At 35.7% G+C, this 17002-nt stretch overlaps 5 protein-coding genes across 8 annotated transcripts; 2 read left to right on the top strand and 3 right to left on the bottom strand.

Moving 5' to 3' along the window:
- Positions 1–558: 558 nt before the first annotated feature.
- On the bottom strand, positions 559–6087 carry Lamtor1 (Late endosomal/lysosomal adaptor, MAPK and MTOR activator 1). Of its 2 annotated transcripts, none has more exons than XM_076785153.1 (6): positions 5962–6087; positions 2464–2584; positions 2168–2244; positions 2002–2091; positions 1693–1891; positions 559–1611 (listed from the first exon to the last, which is right to left on the bottom strand). In XM_076785153.1, exons 2-6 carry the CDS (start codon positions 2506–2508, stop codon positions 1522–1524), a joined length of 501 nt encoding a protein of 166 aa, XP_076641268.1. In that variant the 5' UTR covers positions 2509–2584; positions 5962–6087; the 3' UTR covers positions 559–1521. The 2 variants fall into 2 exon arrangements, with proteins under 2 accessions (XP_076641268.1, XP_076641269.1); XM_076785154.1 differs by lacking the exon at positions 5962–6087 and adding an exon at positions 3187–3380.
- LOC143352556 (condensin complex subunit 3-like) lies at positions 3010–3763 on the top strand. The gene is made up of 2 exons (XM_076785152.1): positions 3010–3228; positions 3319–3763. The coding sequence occupies exons 1-2, from the start codon at positions 3121–3123 to the stop codon at positions 3736–3738; spliced, it is 528 nt and encodes a 175-aa protein (XP_076641267.1). The 5' UTR covers positions 3010–3120; the 3' UTR covers positions 3739–3763.
- Positions 3766–5928, bottom strand: LOC143352555 (condensin complex subunit 3-like). Its single transcript, XM_076785151.1, is given in 9 exon segments — positions 3766–4044; positions 4115–4156; positions 4158–4235; positions 4237–4651; positions 4771–5063; positions 5065–5153; positions 5156–5204; positions 5206–5577; positions 5714–5928. Coding segments are annotated over 9 exon segments (1725 nt in total). The 5' UTR covers positions 5822–5928.
- Positions 5988–7428, top strand: LOC143352559 (vacuolar ATPase assembly integral membrane protein VMA21 homolog). 2 transcript variants are annotated; one of them, XM_076785157.1, is made up of 4 exons: positions 5988–6088; positions 6398–6436; positions 6518–6623; positions 7037–7428. In XM_076785157.1, exons 2-4 carry the CDS (start codon positions 6422–6424, stop codon positions 7174–7176), a joined length of 261 nt encoding a protein of 86 aa, XP_076641272.1. In that variant the 5' UTR covers positions 5988–6088; positions 6398–6421; the 3' UTR covers positions 7177–7428. The 2 variants fall into 2 exon arrangements, with proteins under 2 accessions (XP_076641272.1, XP_076641270.1); XM_076785155.1 differs by lacking the exon at positions 5988–6088 and adding an exon at positions 6187–6314.
- Positions 7429–7953: 525 nt separating this feature from the next.
- Positions 7954–16733, bottom strand: Hsc70cb (heat shock protein 70Cb). Of its 2 annotated transcripts, XM_076785149.1 has the most exons (12): positions 16395–16733; positions 15234–15432; positions 14315–14671; positions 13910–14231; positions 13173–13428; positions 12785–12915; positions 12425–12708; positions 11729–11836; positions 10213–10338; positions 9895–10134; positions 9303–9593; positions 7954–9224 (listed from the first exon to the last, which is right to left on the bottom strand). In XM_076785149.1, exons 1-12 carry the CDS (start codon positions 16508–16510, stop codon positions 9042–9044), a joined length of 2613 nt encoding a protein of 870 aa, XP_076641264.1. In that variant the 5' UTR covers positions 16511–16733; the 3' UTR covers positions 7954–9041. The 2 variants fall into 2 exon arrangements, with proteins under 2 accessions (XP_076641264.1, XP_076641265.1); XM_076785150.1 differs by lacking the exon at positions 11729–11836 and having other exon boundaries at positions 16395–16732.
- Between the last annotated feature and the right edge of the window lie 269 nt (positions 16734–17002).

Here is a 17002-nt window from a genome sequence, read left to right as displayed (position 1 = left end):
CGCTTCCTTTTGAATCGATTCGGACTGCAGTCGATAACGATCCGCGCGCGATTTAGCCTCGCTTCTCTCCCGAACTCGAAACCCTTTTCAAACCGTTACAGAAATTGTTACGAGAAATACAGTAGAACCTCGGATTGTTCGCGCTAGGTACTAGGCGGAACACGAGCGTTCGGATGATAGAGCTGTTACTTCGTTTCAATAATGATTTCTGTGAACTATGCTTTGTATTCAGACAATAAAAAATTCAGACATCGGGAATAATCGATGGTCTACTGTATTATTAAAACAATTGTAAAGAACCTTCCACTATATCGGTTTTTGAACGGTTTCCTTAATTAATTTTCAAAGTACGTTGTTCAGTCCGTAGAAATTTTTTTCTGAGCGATTTTCTTGATTAATTATCAGTTTCAAGCATACAAATCTAATTTCAAACGTCTTTTATCATTTAATATAATTTACTATATTTATGTAGCAATGGAGTGATACGAACTAGAACACAGAATAATTAAGGTTCACTATTTTATTCTAGTAAAGATTGAATAATATTACGAGTGGATATATTGTTTATATAATCATTTTTATTTTGTATCAGATATTTCTCTATTCACAAAATAATATATTCATGATTAATTTTTGTTCATTACACTGCACTTACATGAGTAAACGATAATAGTTGTGTAATAATTCAACATAATTTTAAAAGTATATATAATTTAACAAATTTCAGTTAACATAATGGATATACCAAACATTGGAATTTACCAAGTAATATGATATTATTAATAAAACTAAATAATTAATAGAAATATCACAAATCTTTGAATCATGAGTTTATGTGTGTATACTCTTGACATTATAAAAACCTTTTTGCGGTAATATAAATATGATAAACATTAAAATGTGCATGATCATTGAAATACAATTTAATGTAGGCAATAAGAGAGGTACTTAAGCCATTCCTAATTGTTAAGACTTACTATTCGTTGAGACTTAACTATACGTTATTTATCACTTTCAGTAGCATTCAATGTACACTAAGCAGTTCATTAGAAATCGATAGGAAACCGAGAATAATTTTACAAGACTTATCAAAACTTAAATTTTTAATTTACACACGTGAAGATTTGTAAGCCTATGTCAGCAATGCATACGTGAAATTATGATAAAGTAGCATTCGTGTTGCTTAGTTTTCCAGTGTATATCTCTGTGTGGAATAATAACAGTGAATCAGCTTTTTACAATATAGTATTACCAAATCCAGTTCGTACCTTAGAAACTGGTCTTTCGGAAATACTTTCATATGTAACATCTCAAAATAGCCTTGTACATTTAGCAACAATCAAGCAATTAACACGTTATTATTGTGAAATAGTACTTGAACTTCCACCTATAATACACTGATATCGACGTTCAAGTAGATTCTGAAGTGTTTCCAGACTTTGATTAATGTATTGAAAATTGATTTTTTAATCTCTCTCAGACAGGACGCATCTGTAATCCTGTTGAGGATATACAATAAGATCACGATAAGAAAGGAACAACTAGATCCTCTTTGTGTTCAACTTTCACATCCCCTAATGCTGTGACAGCCTTGCTAACCATTTCAGTAATCTGTAAATGCAGTACAGTAATTATTTATTATTGTTACCAAGTAAGTTCATTTTATATTGTTACATGTTTGCAATTATTTACCAGTCCATGATCACCGGATCCCAAAGGAGCAGCGGCTAATATTTTCTCTGGAGCAGGAATATCGTTCAATAGACAAGATGTAGTTTGAGGGACTTTAACTTTTCCAGCTTCAATACGTTTGGAGTATGCACGCGATCTGTCCATGTATTCGTGTTGCTCCAAGTTATGCGAATCCAAGGCTCCAACGTCTATTACATTGCTGAAACAAAATTATCGAACAAATAGTACATCACTGATCCCAATGCAATGAAATCAAGCACAACAATGCAACACAAGCATAAAATCTAAGAGAGACAAAAAAACACTCACGCCGCTGTTTCATGTAAAATTCTATTTAATGCACTTTGTTCATCTGTTTTCTTGGGTGCAGAGCTTGCGTACTGGTTAACATAATCATCACTGAAAGAGAAAACAAGCAAAAAAGCTTAATACTTACATAGTAATGCGAGATTTCATAAAAAACATGAGTACGTACCTATGCACTCTAGGTATGTTCGTGTTATTACTGACAGGATCTACCAGCAAATGCGTCCTCTCATTTACTTCCCCGCTCTATAAAGAATAAACAAATAACAGTTTCAACAATGGAGTAGTTTAAGTATAATAACATGCATGCAAACTGTTGAATTTTTCAAATAATAAATCGCAAAAATTTATATTTCCCGAGTAAGCAGAATCACGATAACTGTCCGGATGCTGAGTATACATATAAATTGTGCGATAACATTCCGGACACCTGATACTAATATTAATTCCACGAATTTAGTATACCTGCGGCCCGTTGTCCTCTTTGCAGAAGCTGTAACAACATCCCATATTTAAGCGTATCGATGAGAGACAATTTCGCTAACAATACGTATCACTCGAACGTATTATTTTTTTATCCTCATTCCTGTAAACAATCGAATGAATCAGCTGTAGACGTACCGAAACTGCGCTTCTGCCACTATCCACAAATAAAGTCTACTACCAGAGAGGATAGGAGAGTGCTCATGCCCGGGTTTTCGGCGTTCCCGATATAGTGCTGACATCTGCACAGCCTTAGCATGGCACAGAACCGGGACGTCTTTCCTGGACCAGAACCGGGCCACCGACGAGATATTTAGTCTCGTCGGTGTGATTGGTCTACTCCTATACCTCGTCTGTGATGCAGATTCTGATCCAGGCTAAAAATTAGACTAGGGGACAGCACTATACCGGTGACACTAAAATCCTTGCGTGAGCAGAGAGGTGAGCACTCTCATTTCCTCTTTGGCATCAAGTATGTATAGGCAGGTATAGGTATATTTGAACCAGAATTCATAGAGACATTTATTGTACTTTCATATTTTGTTGGCTATGTATTTAAAAGGTTAACTTTTTACTGTCTGGTGGAATCCTAACAATTTCTATTCGCGATAAGTTTTAAGAAATTTGTTTGTTGTAAACATGAATCGAAATCTAAATGAGAAGATATCTGAGATATTTTCCGATGTTCAATTCAACAAAACTTGCCATCAAAGTAACTTGAAAAAATTGAAGAAATATTACGAGCAAGTAACTACGGTGGCGTATTACACTAGGTTACAAAAACGTTTTATTATAAGTGTGAACATTGTTCAATTGACTCTTTCTAATCGATTGCAGGCTGATTCACAAGTTTTTTGGGATGCTTTTGTGGGGAATTTCAGAATTCCTCTCTCCAATGATCAAAAATATCCAAGAATTCAAAACACTTTGGAGTTTATTGCCGAATTTGCTGTCAGGTTGCATACTGCTTCAGACGACGACGAAAGTGCACAGGAGGAACCACTGTGCCCCTTTCTTGTTAAAATGTTTGATTTCCTTCTAACGAGTCATTGTGCTAAAAACAAAGCTGTTAGATTTCGTATTTGGCACTTTTTGAACCTTTTATTGAATTCTATGGGAGATCAGGCTTTCATAGACGATGCTCTGTGTGATAAAATTACTATTTCTATGATGGACCGTTTGTTGGATAAGTCACCAAAAGTCAGAGTTACAAGCTATCCTTGCATTGCACAGACTCCAAGATCCATCGGACGATGAATGTCCAGTTATAAAAATGTACATATATCATGCTACCAAGGATTCAAATGCTGAAGTCCGTATATGTCCGAGCTCTTGATGCTGAATTTGCCACAGATATAACCATTTAACCATTGTTTCTGGATCATTTTTCTCCTTTATTTCCTCTGTAGCTGTTACAGCCTGTGGTTGGAACAATTTCGTTATCCCTTCATTTAATTCATTGATCTCGTTCTTCAATTGATCAGCCCTTAAATACTGTTTGTTTTGTATAGCTTGATATTCCTCTTCCTTCAGATCCAATAGTTTTACTCTAAGTTTTGCTCTCTAAAGATATAATTTTAAATTGATTATAAATTAATATTCAATACTAATAACATCGATATTACGAACTTACTCTCAAAATAATGTCATATTGGTCCTCTTCCGAAATTTGTACACTCTGTGTGTGTGGGTTCTTTCAGAGATCTTATATCACTGATAATGTTAGCCAAAACATCAAATCTAGCGTTTACATCGTGGATTAACTTTCTGTAAATGTGTAACTACACATTCCATAATTTTTTCAGACCAGTAGTTGCTTATTAATGTGTTGCATATCAATTCATTCAATGCTTTCCTTCCAGCTTCATTGGACAAATCATACGTAGTTCCTATTTCAAATAATTGTAAAAGAATGAACTTTTGCATGTGGTTTGCCCATATTTCATTTTCATTAAAGGATATTGATGTTAAATAATCCTCAATATACGTGCAAAATGCAGACAATTCTGGTAAAATCATTTCCAGTTCTTCTGCAGAAGGTTTACAATGAAAATTCTCTATTAAACACCTCCAGTAGAATACATTTTCACTGGTTAATTGATCCAGTGGGATTAATTTCGTTTCCGTATTTATTGGTAATTGTTGTATCAAAGTGTTTACTACACTCTTCCTAAAGAAATAAAAATTAAATATGATTTAATATAAGTATGTAAGCTTTTAAAACATTTTTTGTTGTATCATTAAAAGCAACGAAAATATCAAATAGATGAAAAAATTTCAATAACTTACTTGAATAATGTTTTCAAAGCCATTGCAGCTATATCTGTGGCAAATTCAACATCAAGAGCTCTGACTAAACTGATAAAATCACCATTAAAATGTCTTAACCACGATGGTAACAAGACATTCTCCACACACTGTTTGACATTTTCTGATCTATCTTTTAGACCATAATTCAACAACTGATCTCTCTGAGTAATAGTTAATGATCTCACTGTAACTTTGCTAATGAATTCCTACGCCACCTTACGTACTCTTTCATTGACATCTCTGGTACGTCTTAATGCCACTTGCAGAGTTTTTTTCATTTTTTCCCATACTCATCAATGTTGCTATACGGACTTCAGCTTTTGGATCCGTAGAACCATGATATATGTACATTTTTATAACTGACATTCATCGTCCGATGGATCTTGGAGTCTGTGCAACGCAAGGATAGCTTGTAACTCTGACTTTTGGCGACTTATCCAACATACGGTCCATCATAGAAATAGTAATTTTATCACACAGAGCATCATCTATGAAAGCCTGATCTCCCATAGAATTCAATAAAAGGTTCAAAAAGTGAGAAATACGAAATCTAACAGCTTTGTTTTTAGCACAATGACTCGTTAGAAGGAAATCAAACATTTTAACAAGAAAGGGGCACAGTGGTTCCTCCTGTGCACTTTCGTCGTCGTCTGAAGCAGTATGCAACCTGACAGCAAATTCGGCAATAAACTCCAAAGTGTTTTGAATTCTTGGATGTTTTTGATCATTGGAGAGAGGAATTCTGAAATTCCCCACAAAAGCATCCCAAAAAACTTGTAAATCAGCCTGCAATCGATTAGAAAGAGTCAATTGAATAATGTTCACACTTATAATAAAACGTTTTTGTAACCTAATGTAATACCACAGACGAGGTATAGTCGTGGTAATCCACTCGTCTGTGGTAATACGCCACCGTAGTTACTTGCTCGTAATATTTCTTCAATTTTTTCAAGTTACTTTGATGGCAAGTTTTGTTGAATTGAACATCGGAAAATATCTCAGATATCTTCTCATTTAGATTTCGATTCATGTTTACAACAAACAAATTTCTTAAAACTTATCGCGAATAGAAATTGTTAGGATTCCGCCAGACAGTAAAACGTTAACCTTTCAAATACATTGCCAACAAAATATGAAAGTACAATAAATGTCTCTATGAATTCTGACAACCTTTTCAAACCAGATACGAAAACTCCAATGAAAAATGTCAAGTACATGTGATGTCCCTAGCGGTGTTCCGAGGGTACTAAGTACTAAGCCGAAAAACATAACCTATAATAGATCGAAGTGAACTGATGTAAGATTTTCGTGAATTTTTATTGTAAAATGATCGTCTAGTTCGTTGAATTGTAACACACAAAAATTCTAATCACGCAATACTAGGTCCCCAGACAATTATTACATATCGCATCATGCAATAAATCAGCATATGAAAATAATATGATTTTTAAACGATAGCTACGATAGACTTACAAATCATTCTCCGGACAAGTGTTAAATTATACTTCATATATTTGACAGTAGTATGTAAATGAAACATAATCACTGAATCTTATTAAATTTTTATTGTAACTGTGGGATACTGAATAAGGTTAAATTTCTAAAGGTACACATCTATTCTGTTTTCAACATGTCAAATACGAAGGTACGTATTCTACTTATTCGTCGGAATTCATGGATACATTACGCATTTTGATTTCGAGATGACATGCAATTTTATTTTCAGGAGCTGCCCGAACTACAGGTCTTCAAAACAGTATTATTGCACTGCATAGTTATCATAGCCTTACCTGTGTTATCATTTTTTACTAGCAAGATTTTTATCTTTGACGGTATGAAAGCAATTAACATTATTATCTGAATATTTAATTGTTCTCAGTTTTACAATTGTATTATTTGCGAAACACTTTATAATAACCCTTTACAAACACTTAAGAAAAAACTTAGGATAACTAAATGATTTATACATATATTTATATATACATTTACACAAAAGAAAATTATAGTTTCTTCTACAAACTAGATGTCATACCTCTTCTGTTCTTTTTCATTTTTTTGTCAATGCAGTCAATACTTGGTCAGCCTATTATGTGTATAAATAGGTGGTGCATTATGTTGCATCATCTATTCTTTTTAAAATAATGGTAAAGTTAGCATGCTTTGAATTGAAAAAAGTACGCAAATATTTGCGGATATCGAATGCCGTGATATATAAATTGAAACGATTCTGTTTTGTACATTTTAGGTTTATTGGGGCTGAACCATGTGCCAAGCAATGTATATTCAGCTGCAGTCGCGATTCTCGTGTTACACGTGGCTCTCGGAGCTTTTATATACCGTGCATATTTCGACGATCAAACGAAAACGCAATCGAAACAAGATTAAACCTTCCTTTCTATGTTTCATATAAATATGTACTTAAGTACACCCTCTTGACTCGCGTCCTTATCGAAAACAAGATGTTACATTGTATGCATTGTATTCTACAATTCTCCGTAGTTCCCGCCGATGTTTTAGGTAATATTCTTTCTTTTATTGAATACTGTAAAATATGTAGGTGTTGAATATACCTGTACTGCATCAGTTAATGCAAGAACACTATTGTTAAATAAAGAGCAAAGACATTCCCACACAAAACTTGCATATTGTACAGCACAAACTTTGTAACATTCATACATCTATTTGGAATATAATTCCTCGATATATTCTGTTTTTATTTTCAAGTAATTTTGCAATAGATTGTTTTATAATGCCGCGATATTTAAATATATATATATATATATATATTTATATATATAACACCCGATGGATAAATTAAGTGTAGTGCACTTCATGATCACAGTACAATGACAATTAGGGGCGAATTTGCAATGTTCGGTGACTTCTTTTAGGCTAATGCTTAGTCCCGTTAAAAAACACAGAAACAACTTCTAAGTTGAAAATATAAAATGTAAGAGAAACGATTATAAAAAACTGAATACAGATTCGCCCCCAAAAGACAATGAACAGCAGTACGTAGTTTTTGCCTTTTCTTTTCTACACAGAATAAATATAATAATCGAATTTTAATTAATATACAAGGTGACAATACCATTCATTTTGATAGCAATGAATATCATTAGAAAAATTATAAGGACTAAAAGTAATGCATTTCTCGAACGCTGATGTTAAATTATTTCTATTTCTCGTGACATAGCATATAATCCAAGGAAGGAAATAGTTTTACCTTTATGAACCGCTAGTATGTACATCGATATACCTAACTATAATTTTGTTTGTTTAGAAATGTCATGTCATCAAAATTTTATAGCGTTTAAAAAATAAAATATCGTAATATGTATATAAAGTGAACTTGTTCAGCTCCTATACAGATGCCACTTTGCTGACATAGCGAAACAAATCCTACAAGCTTAATAAACTTCGTTAATGAAATATTAATTTATTTAAGTATTGTAAATGCAACAGAAGTTTGTGTGACAGGATAGTTTGCTGTCGGCCTGGGAAATGTTGGAATGAATGCTTATTGTATTAAATACATAAGATCGCCAGCGATATTAACTACTTCACACTTTAATTTAGTCATTAGCTCTAACTTAGCATTTGTCTTAAATCTTTCTACTGGCAATGAAATCAGGGTCCTCTTGCAGAGTACTCCGCTGATCAAAATTTTGTTACACTTTTTCCTATCGGTACATTCAAAATTGTAGAATTCTTTTATAATCGGAAGGATTACCGTGGTTTTTGTGAAATAAAGAACTACATCTTTTAATAAAAAAAATTCTGTACAGTCTTGTTTTAACCACTTGTTTAAAACAACATGGGAAATGTACACTCCTACGAGAGAAATCATTCATACATTCCTATTATCAAGGTAAAATAAAACGAATCAGAAATGTGTTCTAGATGAATTTCAGAGTGCATTCTCCATTACGCGTCAATTTTTTTCTTCAACATTATACAATGTTGTAACATATAGTAAAACGAACATATGAAATCTTCCTTAATGACGATTGAGACAAAAAAATTCTTCAATTTCCAATATACTTGAATTGATGACAGTTTGTCCTTGAATAGGTCAACATATCACATCAATAACAGTGAAAGAAAAAAGAAAACGAAACAATCGCATGCGCTAACCAGACGAATCAGGTGCTTTGTGACATGTTACAGATGACTTGTATGATGAAATAATTTTCATTATTTTAATCATGATAGATTCAATAATATTAAAACATAAAATGGGATGAGTGTTACTCAACATCCATTTCTTCCTGTGGTCGTTGTTGATTAGCTTGTGGCTGACCATCGCTTCGATTGTTTTGATTAGTTTCATGATGATCTTCAGGATTTTTATCTTTTGGTTTGTCTTCCTTTGGAAGTTCGACCTTAGGTTTCGGTTTGTTAAAAATGGGTAAGATAATATTATCCAACGCCTAAAAAGAGGGAGTTTAGTTAAAACCGTAAAAACTGCATAAAAAATTATGTGTACAGTAACTAAAATGTTCAAATACCTGTTTCTCTGCGCGTATTTGAGAGATAGTCACGTCGATTGGATCTGTGCGAGGTGCAGAGCGGAACCACATGCGTTTAGGCTCCAACCATCTCCATTTCTCGTTTATAGCCGCCTCAACCTTCTGCACTTCTTCTTTCGTTATGTGAGAGTATTTATCGTCTTTTCCGGCCGATTCTTTAATTTTCCATACGGTGTTAGTCGCTCCCATCAATGCGTGTGCTAATTCGTCTGCTGCTTGATTCCTGCCTTCGAATTCTTGTCGTTTCTCCTTGATTGGCTCGCCTTGTGCCTGGAAAGTGATCGAAGACGTGTTATCGCAAACATAGACTTTGATATATCCGTAATTAATTACTAGAGGTGTGCGAAAATGTCGGGTCGAGAATTTTATTCGGGATCGGGACAGGTTCTCGAATGTATCGGGATTCTTAATAATTTTTGGCGATTATTCCCAAACATATTCGAGAATCTGGAACTTTTCAAGAACCCAACTCGTCTAGATCCTGCTTTCCCGACCCGTCTTGACCATAGAATACTCAACATTTTCAGGTTTTCGCACACCTCTAATTACCAATTAAAACGCTGAAACTCACTTTAAGACGCTGTAGCCGTTCTGCATAAACTTGTCGTTGACAATCCTCGCCCTCTTCATAGAGCCAATCTTCAGTTTCGGTTAGTGTGTGACAAATCGCCTCTTTTTCCTGCTCTGTAACGTATGTCGCCAATTCCTCTTCTTCCGACAATTTCGCGCGCAAGTCATATACATATTCTTCCAACGCGTTACGGGCGTCGATGCGCTCTTTCTCTTGCTTATCTGCGGCAATCATTCTACACTGTAATACAAAATATACACCAATTAGAAATATACATCGAGATCGACGCGTCATCCTGTGATTAGTTGCGTAACATACTTCTTTGTCTTGTGCAGAATCCAGATCCTGCTGTGTAAGACCGAAGCCGTGTGTCTCCCACGGCAAGTCAATGGTGCGAATAGGGATTTTCTTTTTACTTTTACCGTCTTCGCCCTTGTCGTCTCCCTAAAAAGCAACGAAATATAAATTTTAACTATATAATTCGCCAATTATCTGCAATTCTTGTTCGCATAAACGTGTTACAGAATGTATATACAAAACACTTAACATTGAAAATAAATTGAATTTCTCAATTTTCCCCTCTGCACGATTTTTACCAATCACTTACCCACAGGGTATACAACAAGGTCAACAAAGGTGTATTTTATACTAAAAGAAATATCAGCAAGATGCAAGAACACATAACAAGTAAATTAGAAGTCAGATGATGATAGATACGAGCAGAATATATATATATAAATATATACATATAAATAAAGAGAGAGAGAGAGAGAGAGAGAGAGAGAAAGAGAGAGAAAGAGAGAGAGGCACAATTTTATACGTGGTTTTCAATGCGTCAATACTTTGTAACTGTTACATATGAATTGTTCTATCGAATCATCGTTTGCAACACCGATTGGAAATCGAACCGCATCACTTGCTTCCCGAAAGTTTTATTTGGAACACCGACAACTATTGAACTCATTAGAAAATCACTGTCTCTTTTCCTTCTGCGACCCAGTGGAAAGAACAACAGAACAAAGACAAGACAGCACGGCGTGACACAGCTGTACCTTGGACCCATATGCATTGTGACACGTTATGGAATCGTAATTTTCTATACATTTTTGCATGAATCAATTATCGATCGTCATGTGATCAACATTCTTTGATTTTTGGTAAACGCTTCGATTACTACGACTAGAATCGGTCGAGTTGGCAGAAGAAATCGACACAGGTTTCAGAATTCTGAACGGAACTAATGCCATGCACTAAATATGAGCTACAATTAATAAATAATGCGCTTCTGCGGCGATGCACAATTTACATTGTACAATTATACTTTCATACTTTTCAACATCTGGCCTACATTATGAAATCATTTGTACATTTCACAAAAATATGAAAAGGAATTTAGAAGAGGAATTACGTTTCACAGAGTTTTCGATTTTTACAACCGTTCGCATAGAGATATATATATATATATTTCATTACACGTGTGATACGGAATATTATTACTTGAAAATAATAGAAGAATATATGCAAAAGTTTTACAGTGTCGTTTGTAATGCGTGTTCATTACAATCATGCAGGATATTTCAGCTGTATTAGAGTCACAGTGATCTTGTAACAAGTGACTAACGATGCTGACGTGATGAAAGAAATAAAAGATCTATAAGTATGGATATAGATATATATGTATATATATATGTATCACCTTCACGCATAAAACGATACTCGTGTAGCCATTACGAATTACAACAATGCAACGATCTAAGACAAATGTCGGAAATCATTGCATATGTTTCAATTAACATATGCATATGGGTCCAAGTAATGATAGTGTGTCGCGTACCGAGCTGAACCAAGAGAGAATCCTGGAGGAGTAGGAAGGGCCAGAACCCCACGCACCTCTTCCACCATCATCAGCATCTGAATTCCGTCGCGTTTTATCCATGCTCACCTAAACCGCAACAAACTCACATAGTTATGCACCAGACACTCGTGACCATAAATGAATTGATTTTACTTCTATATATGAAGTTCGCTCTCCCCGAACAAAATGGATGTGGTATCTTTGTTATGTTGTAACTCATGTGTTAATCAAGCGCCAATTCGTCTCTTTCCAAATCAAATCAATTTGACAGACTTTGTAATCGTTGATCAGTAGTAGGGTGCGAGAACCCGAAAACGTTGGGTCGGGTCGGGTCGGGACTCTCGAATTTACTAAATTTAATTTTATATAAAATTCTTATCGAAACTTAATTTTTGAGGAAATTTGACTTAAATTTTAAAGGAATATGTATTAAATTTAATATATCAGGATTCTGAAGAATATTAAGGTTTTCGACCCTCTCCCGACACTTTCGGGTTTTCGCACACCTCTATCGATCAGTTAAAGAAGAAGAAATATAGCTAGCACAATTTCATGGATACATTGAAAGGGAAATATTATGTACTATTATTACAGATAAGCTACTGCATAACTTACATATGCATATTTTATAAAAAAGAAAAAAAAGGGATTGAACGTAATCATGCAAATACGTACCTCCGGTGCTGGAGGTTCCTTAGCCTGTGCTTCCTGATCAGGCTTATCTTTTTGCTCCGCCTGTTGGTCCACATCCATCGTTTGTTTCTGTTGCTGTTGTTGTTGTTGTTGCTGCTGCTGTTGTTTCTCCTCTTCTTCTTTCTCTTGTTGCGAAAGCTCACGTTTCTCGATGAGCGACGCCGAAGTAATCGTGAATATTCCATTCAAATTTATTCTCACCTTCACCTTCACTTTCGAAGACTCCCCTTCTGGTGTCGGTTTTACGTTCTTTATTACAAACGTACCTGTAAGAAGAATATTGTCGTGAATTGTAAAAAAAAAGACAGTAATCGCTACAACGCGCAAAAATCAAGTTTGTACCAATATGATTTTGGGGATATGATGGTGGCATTACACTGTAACTGGCAGTGAGTGAGAACGGGCTCGATCGATAGAATGTTAATACCTTCGAGAACGGTACAGCATGATTGTGCCCAAATACTTCCATTTCACTAAAATAGTATGAATAATTTAGGATAGTGTCCTTGATAGAGATGTGCGAGAATTCTTTTCGGAATCGGGACGGATTTTCGAAAATTTCGGGATTCCCGAAAATATTTGCTTTCATTCGGGATTATCCTCGGGAATGATGTTTCAGATTTGAGATCATTTTCGAGGATAAATGTTTCGGTCATTTTCGATCATCGGGTTCCCGCACACCTCTAGTTCTTGATAAACTATTCAAGTGCATTATGTAAAGCATACGTACGAATCTTCGTTCTGATGAGTACTCCACTTGACTGTTATCGGATATGGTTGAATATCCGTTACAGAGAAATCGCGAACTCTTACCGCAGGACTTAACATTGCACACTGAAGTGCGCAACCTCTTGCAACAGCTTCATCTTGATTCAATGTGGTAGATACGGGATGAGCAAAGACTTCTTCTATCAATCGTTTAATAGCCGGAACACGACTAGAACCTCCTGCTAACTCTACCGAATGAATATCATCCAACTTCAATTCTGCAAAAGAACAAGTTACGAGTTAGTAAACTACCTTCCCTATGGTAACCTCAGCAACCGAACGGCTACCCCGAGGCGACACTAAAAATTGCCATACTATGCGATCGGGACCCCCCAGACGAAATACGTATGTATATTAGGAAAAATCGGAGGGTCCCGTGGGTGTGCGCGTTAGCTGATCAGCTACAACAAGTGAAGTCGCGAGTTCGAATCCCACCCAGGCGGATTCTCTCTTTTTCCTGAAACCCTACAATACTATTATTTAAAACAATTTTTACATTACTATGCTTCTATCGAAGAAGTCACTAAAAATTTCGGTGTTATTAAACACGAGTAATAGTAACAAATCTCATATGTATAAAAGGAAGTGAATCATATACAATGGCAATATTTTAGGTCGCAAAATGTCTTGCTTTTGGATTTTAAAACAGTTTCGGGTGCAAAGGATTAATTTCGATAACACATGGTCAATGGAGCTTACTAGAGTCTTCAAGGCACTTCCGCAAAGTGAGTTCCACTCGTTTAAATAAATGTGCACACATTGTTTCCATGTCTGCACGTTTCATAGTGCCGTGTACATCTTTTTCATCCATGAAACATTCAATGTTCAGAGGAAGTGTCGTTGAATTAGCTGACATTTGTTTCTTCAGCCTCTCTACTTCTGCTAATAGCCTTAAGTAAGCACGTGGATTCGAGTGTGTATCAATATTATAGCGCGATTGAAAATCTTTGCAAAATTGTTCAGCCAAAATAGCATCTATATCCCTTCCGCCCAATTGGCTATCAGAAGCGCTCGCTAACATCTACAAAGAATGTTTGATCAGAAATAAGAATGGAACATAACTTCGCATGGAATATTATTTAAACAAAAAAATGTAATACTCACGTGAAGTTTTCCTTTGTGGAATGCACAGATACACACTTGTAAGCTGGCGTAACCACAGTCAACGAAAACTACGTTCCTCGGCGGTGCCTCGGGCGCGGGCAAATCTTGTTTGTAAATACCGTAGCATAAAGCAGTAGCCGTTGTTTCATTGAATAATCTGAGGACATTCAAGCCTGCAATTCTCGCGGCATCCAGCAATGCCATACGTTCGGATTGTGTGAAATACGAAGGAACAGATATAACACAATCATTAATAACAGTCTGCAGAGCTGTTTCAGATATATCCTTCAATTTTGTGAATAACATTGCAGTGATTTGTTCGGGTGAAAAAATGTGTTCTTCCCCTAGGTATTGTACCTGCAATTCATGAATGAGTATAAACAGTCTACCTACATACAAGCTTTACTATTAATATTGGACATAGTATATGATGTAAAGTCAATATGATTCATCAAATATAACTGTTCTAAAGTGATATAAATAAAATATGTGTCTCTACAAATGTGAGAAACCTGGCGATATGCCCAGATTACTATTGAATCCAGTCGTATTGAAAACAACAGTAATAATATTTATTAGGCCTGGAATCTAAGTAATAATAAAATCATGTGAAATACGATTACAAAAATTTATATTGTTATTATGTGATTACAGTTGTTTTTATGGGTTTGTACTTAACCCTAAGCTTAAAGGACACATTCTAATATTTTTAATTTACGATTATTGAGATTGTAAAGATGCAGCCATGAGAAATTATTCAACAAATTTTATATTCTAAAAAAATGGCTAAAAAATTGGATAGACGTATTCTTGTTATTTTTATAAACTAATGTAAAACAGGCAGTATTAATCCTCTGTAAACCTAGTATTAATTATTGATACTAGAAAAACAGTAATAAAAATGCAAACAGGGACTTACATGTATACCCAGATTTCCGTCTGACTGCTGAGTTACCTTAAAAGGTAACATCTTGAGTTCATGTTGTACTTGAGGATCATTATATTTTCTACCTAACAATCGTTTAAACCCATAAACAGTGTTCTTCATGTTAGTTAACATTTGACTCTTAGCTGCCACTCCAAGAATACGATTTTTCCCACTGAATGCCACGCATGATCTAAAAACAACAATAATTTTCATTAATTCGAAAGCAAACAAAACATTTCCAAATGCAAATAATTTGTGTCACTTGCAATAATGATATAATAATGCAATAGTAATTCGTGTCAGTTGTATATAATGATCCAACAATAATGATATAATCCTAGAGACACAATTATATATTTTTAGGCTTGATAGAAATTAGATCAACATATTGCAGGCCAGTAAACTTGTTATCGTTCACAGATAACTTCATTAGAAAATCCTATAAAGCACTCAAGGTTACATCGTCGAAGAATAGTACAAATCGAATGAAATATAATTTACAATATCAAACGGTATTGTTTATTGGACAAACTCGGTAAGTTGTAACACACAACATTATGTTCTCTTAAGTTCGTCAATATTTTCAATTACTAAATAAAACAAACGTTCCGAGGTGACCCGCGCTAAATTAGCTACACAGGACACTTGTGATTTTCCGAGATCCTTTAATCATGTAACATTTTCTTTGTTCCACGGGGCTAAAATGCAGGTGCAATAACGCGTGACACTAATAACAGTCCTTCTAAAAACGTCCTCCATAGATCGATGGCAAATCGCGACTGTGTCGCGGTCATATCAGATTTTGAATAAGAAAAGAGGAAAAGAATTAGCGCATCGATCACACGACTACGCGACGAACTTTTTTTATCTGCTGTTAGTCATGTGAAAGTAAGCAGGGGGACACACATCTAAATAGACAAAACGTTGTGTACATAAATGGTAACGATCAAAAAATCTACGGTCGGATCCACGTTGAATTTTCTGTGACAACGGGCCCCTCGATGCTATCGATCGATTTTCGTTCTCCGTCGTATAAATTTCCATCGAAGAATTCGCGATCAAGTGCGAAGGCCGGCACACGGTGCACCGGGTTACCGCGTTAATGTTACGCAAACCGTCAGGAAATGATTACACGAGCGAAAGGAAACTTACGGTGTGTTTCGTAGACTGTAGTCATTCGCTATTGTTTCGATGCCTCCGGCACGTGCTACGGCCACATAACAGCTCTCGTTGCCGAAGTCGATTCCGATTACGGACATAGCAGCCATGGCTGATAGAGGCTGATACAACGTATTCCGTGCGACACTGAGTTAACCGTCGAAATTAGACCGTGTATTCGATGTTCGTCCTCGTGAACAATTCCCGTGTAATTACCGAACGTTCGGCCTCGCTGTTCCTATACTCGAACGTGAATATTGAACTCACGATCCCACTTTGATTCTCAGCTCCTCCACTCACTCAACAGACTAAACGAAATGCCTTCCGCACGATGACTGCGATTACTTCTTTCTGCTAACTTCTGCTGAAAATTCACCAATCATGGCGCTGCGGTACGCGCACTCGATTGGTCGATTCGTGGCTCTGGAACATTCTGGAATTATGCGCCGGAATCTTTCCGACGCGAGTAACCTGCGTGTTCATTCTGGAAGGATCGAAAGTAACGGATCAATACGAAACGTGGGTCCTAGGCAGGACTCCGCTGGATCCGAAAATGTGTGCTCTACGATAGACACGATTTTTAATCGAGATCTTGCCCATCT

The sequence above is a fragment of the Halictus rubicundus genome, chromosome 3 (genome assembly GCF_050948215.1).
Source record: "Halictus rubicundus isolate RS-2024b chromosome 3, iyHalRubi1_principal, whole genome shotgun sequence".
Lineage (NCBI taxonomy): Eukaryota > Metazoa > Arthropoda > Insecta > Hymenoptera > Halictidae > Halictus > Halictus rubicundus.
Note: the sequence above shows the minus strand (reverse complement) of the source record. Positions and strands in the feature narration are given on the sequence as shown.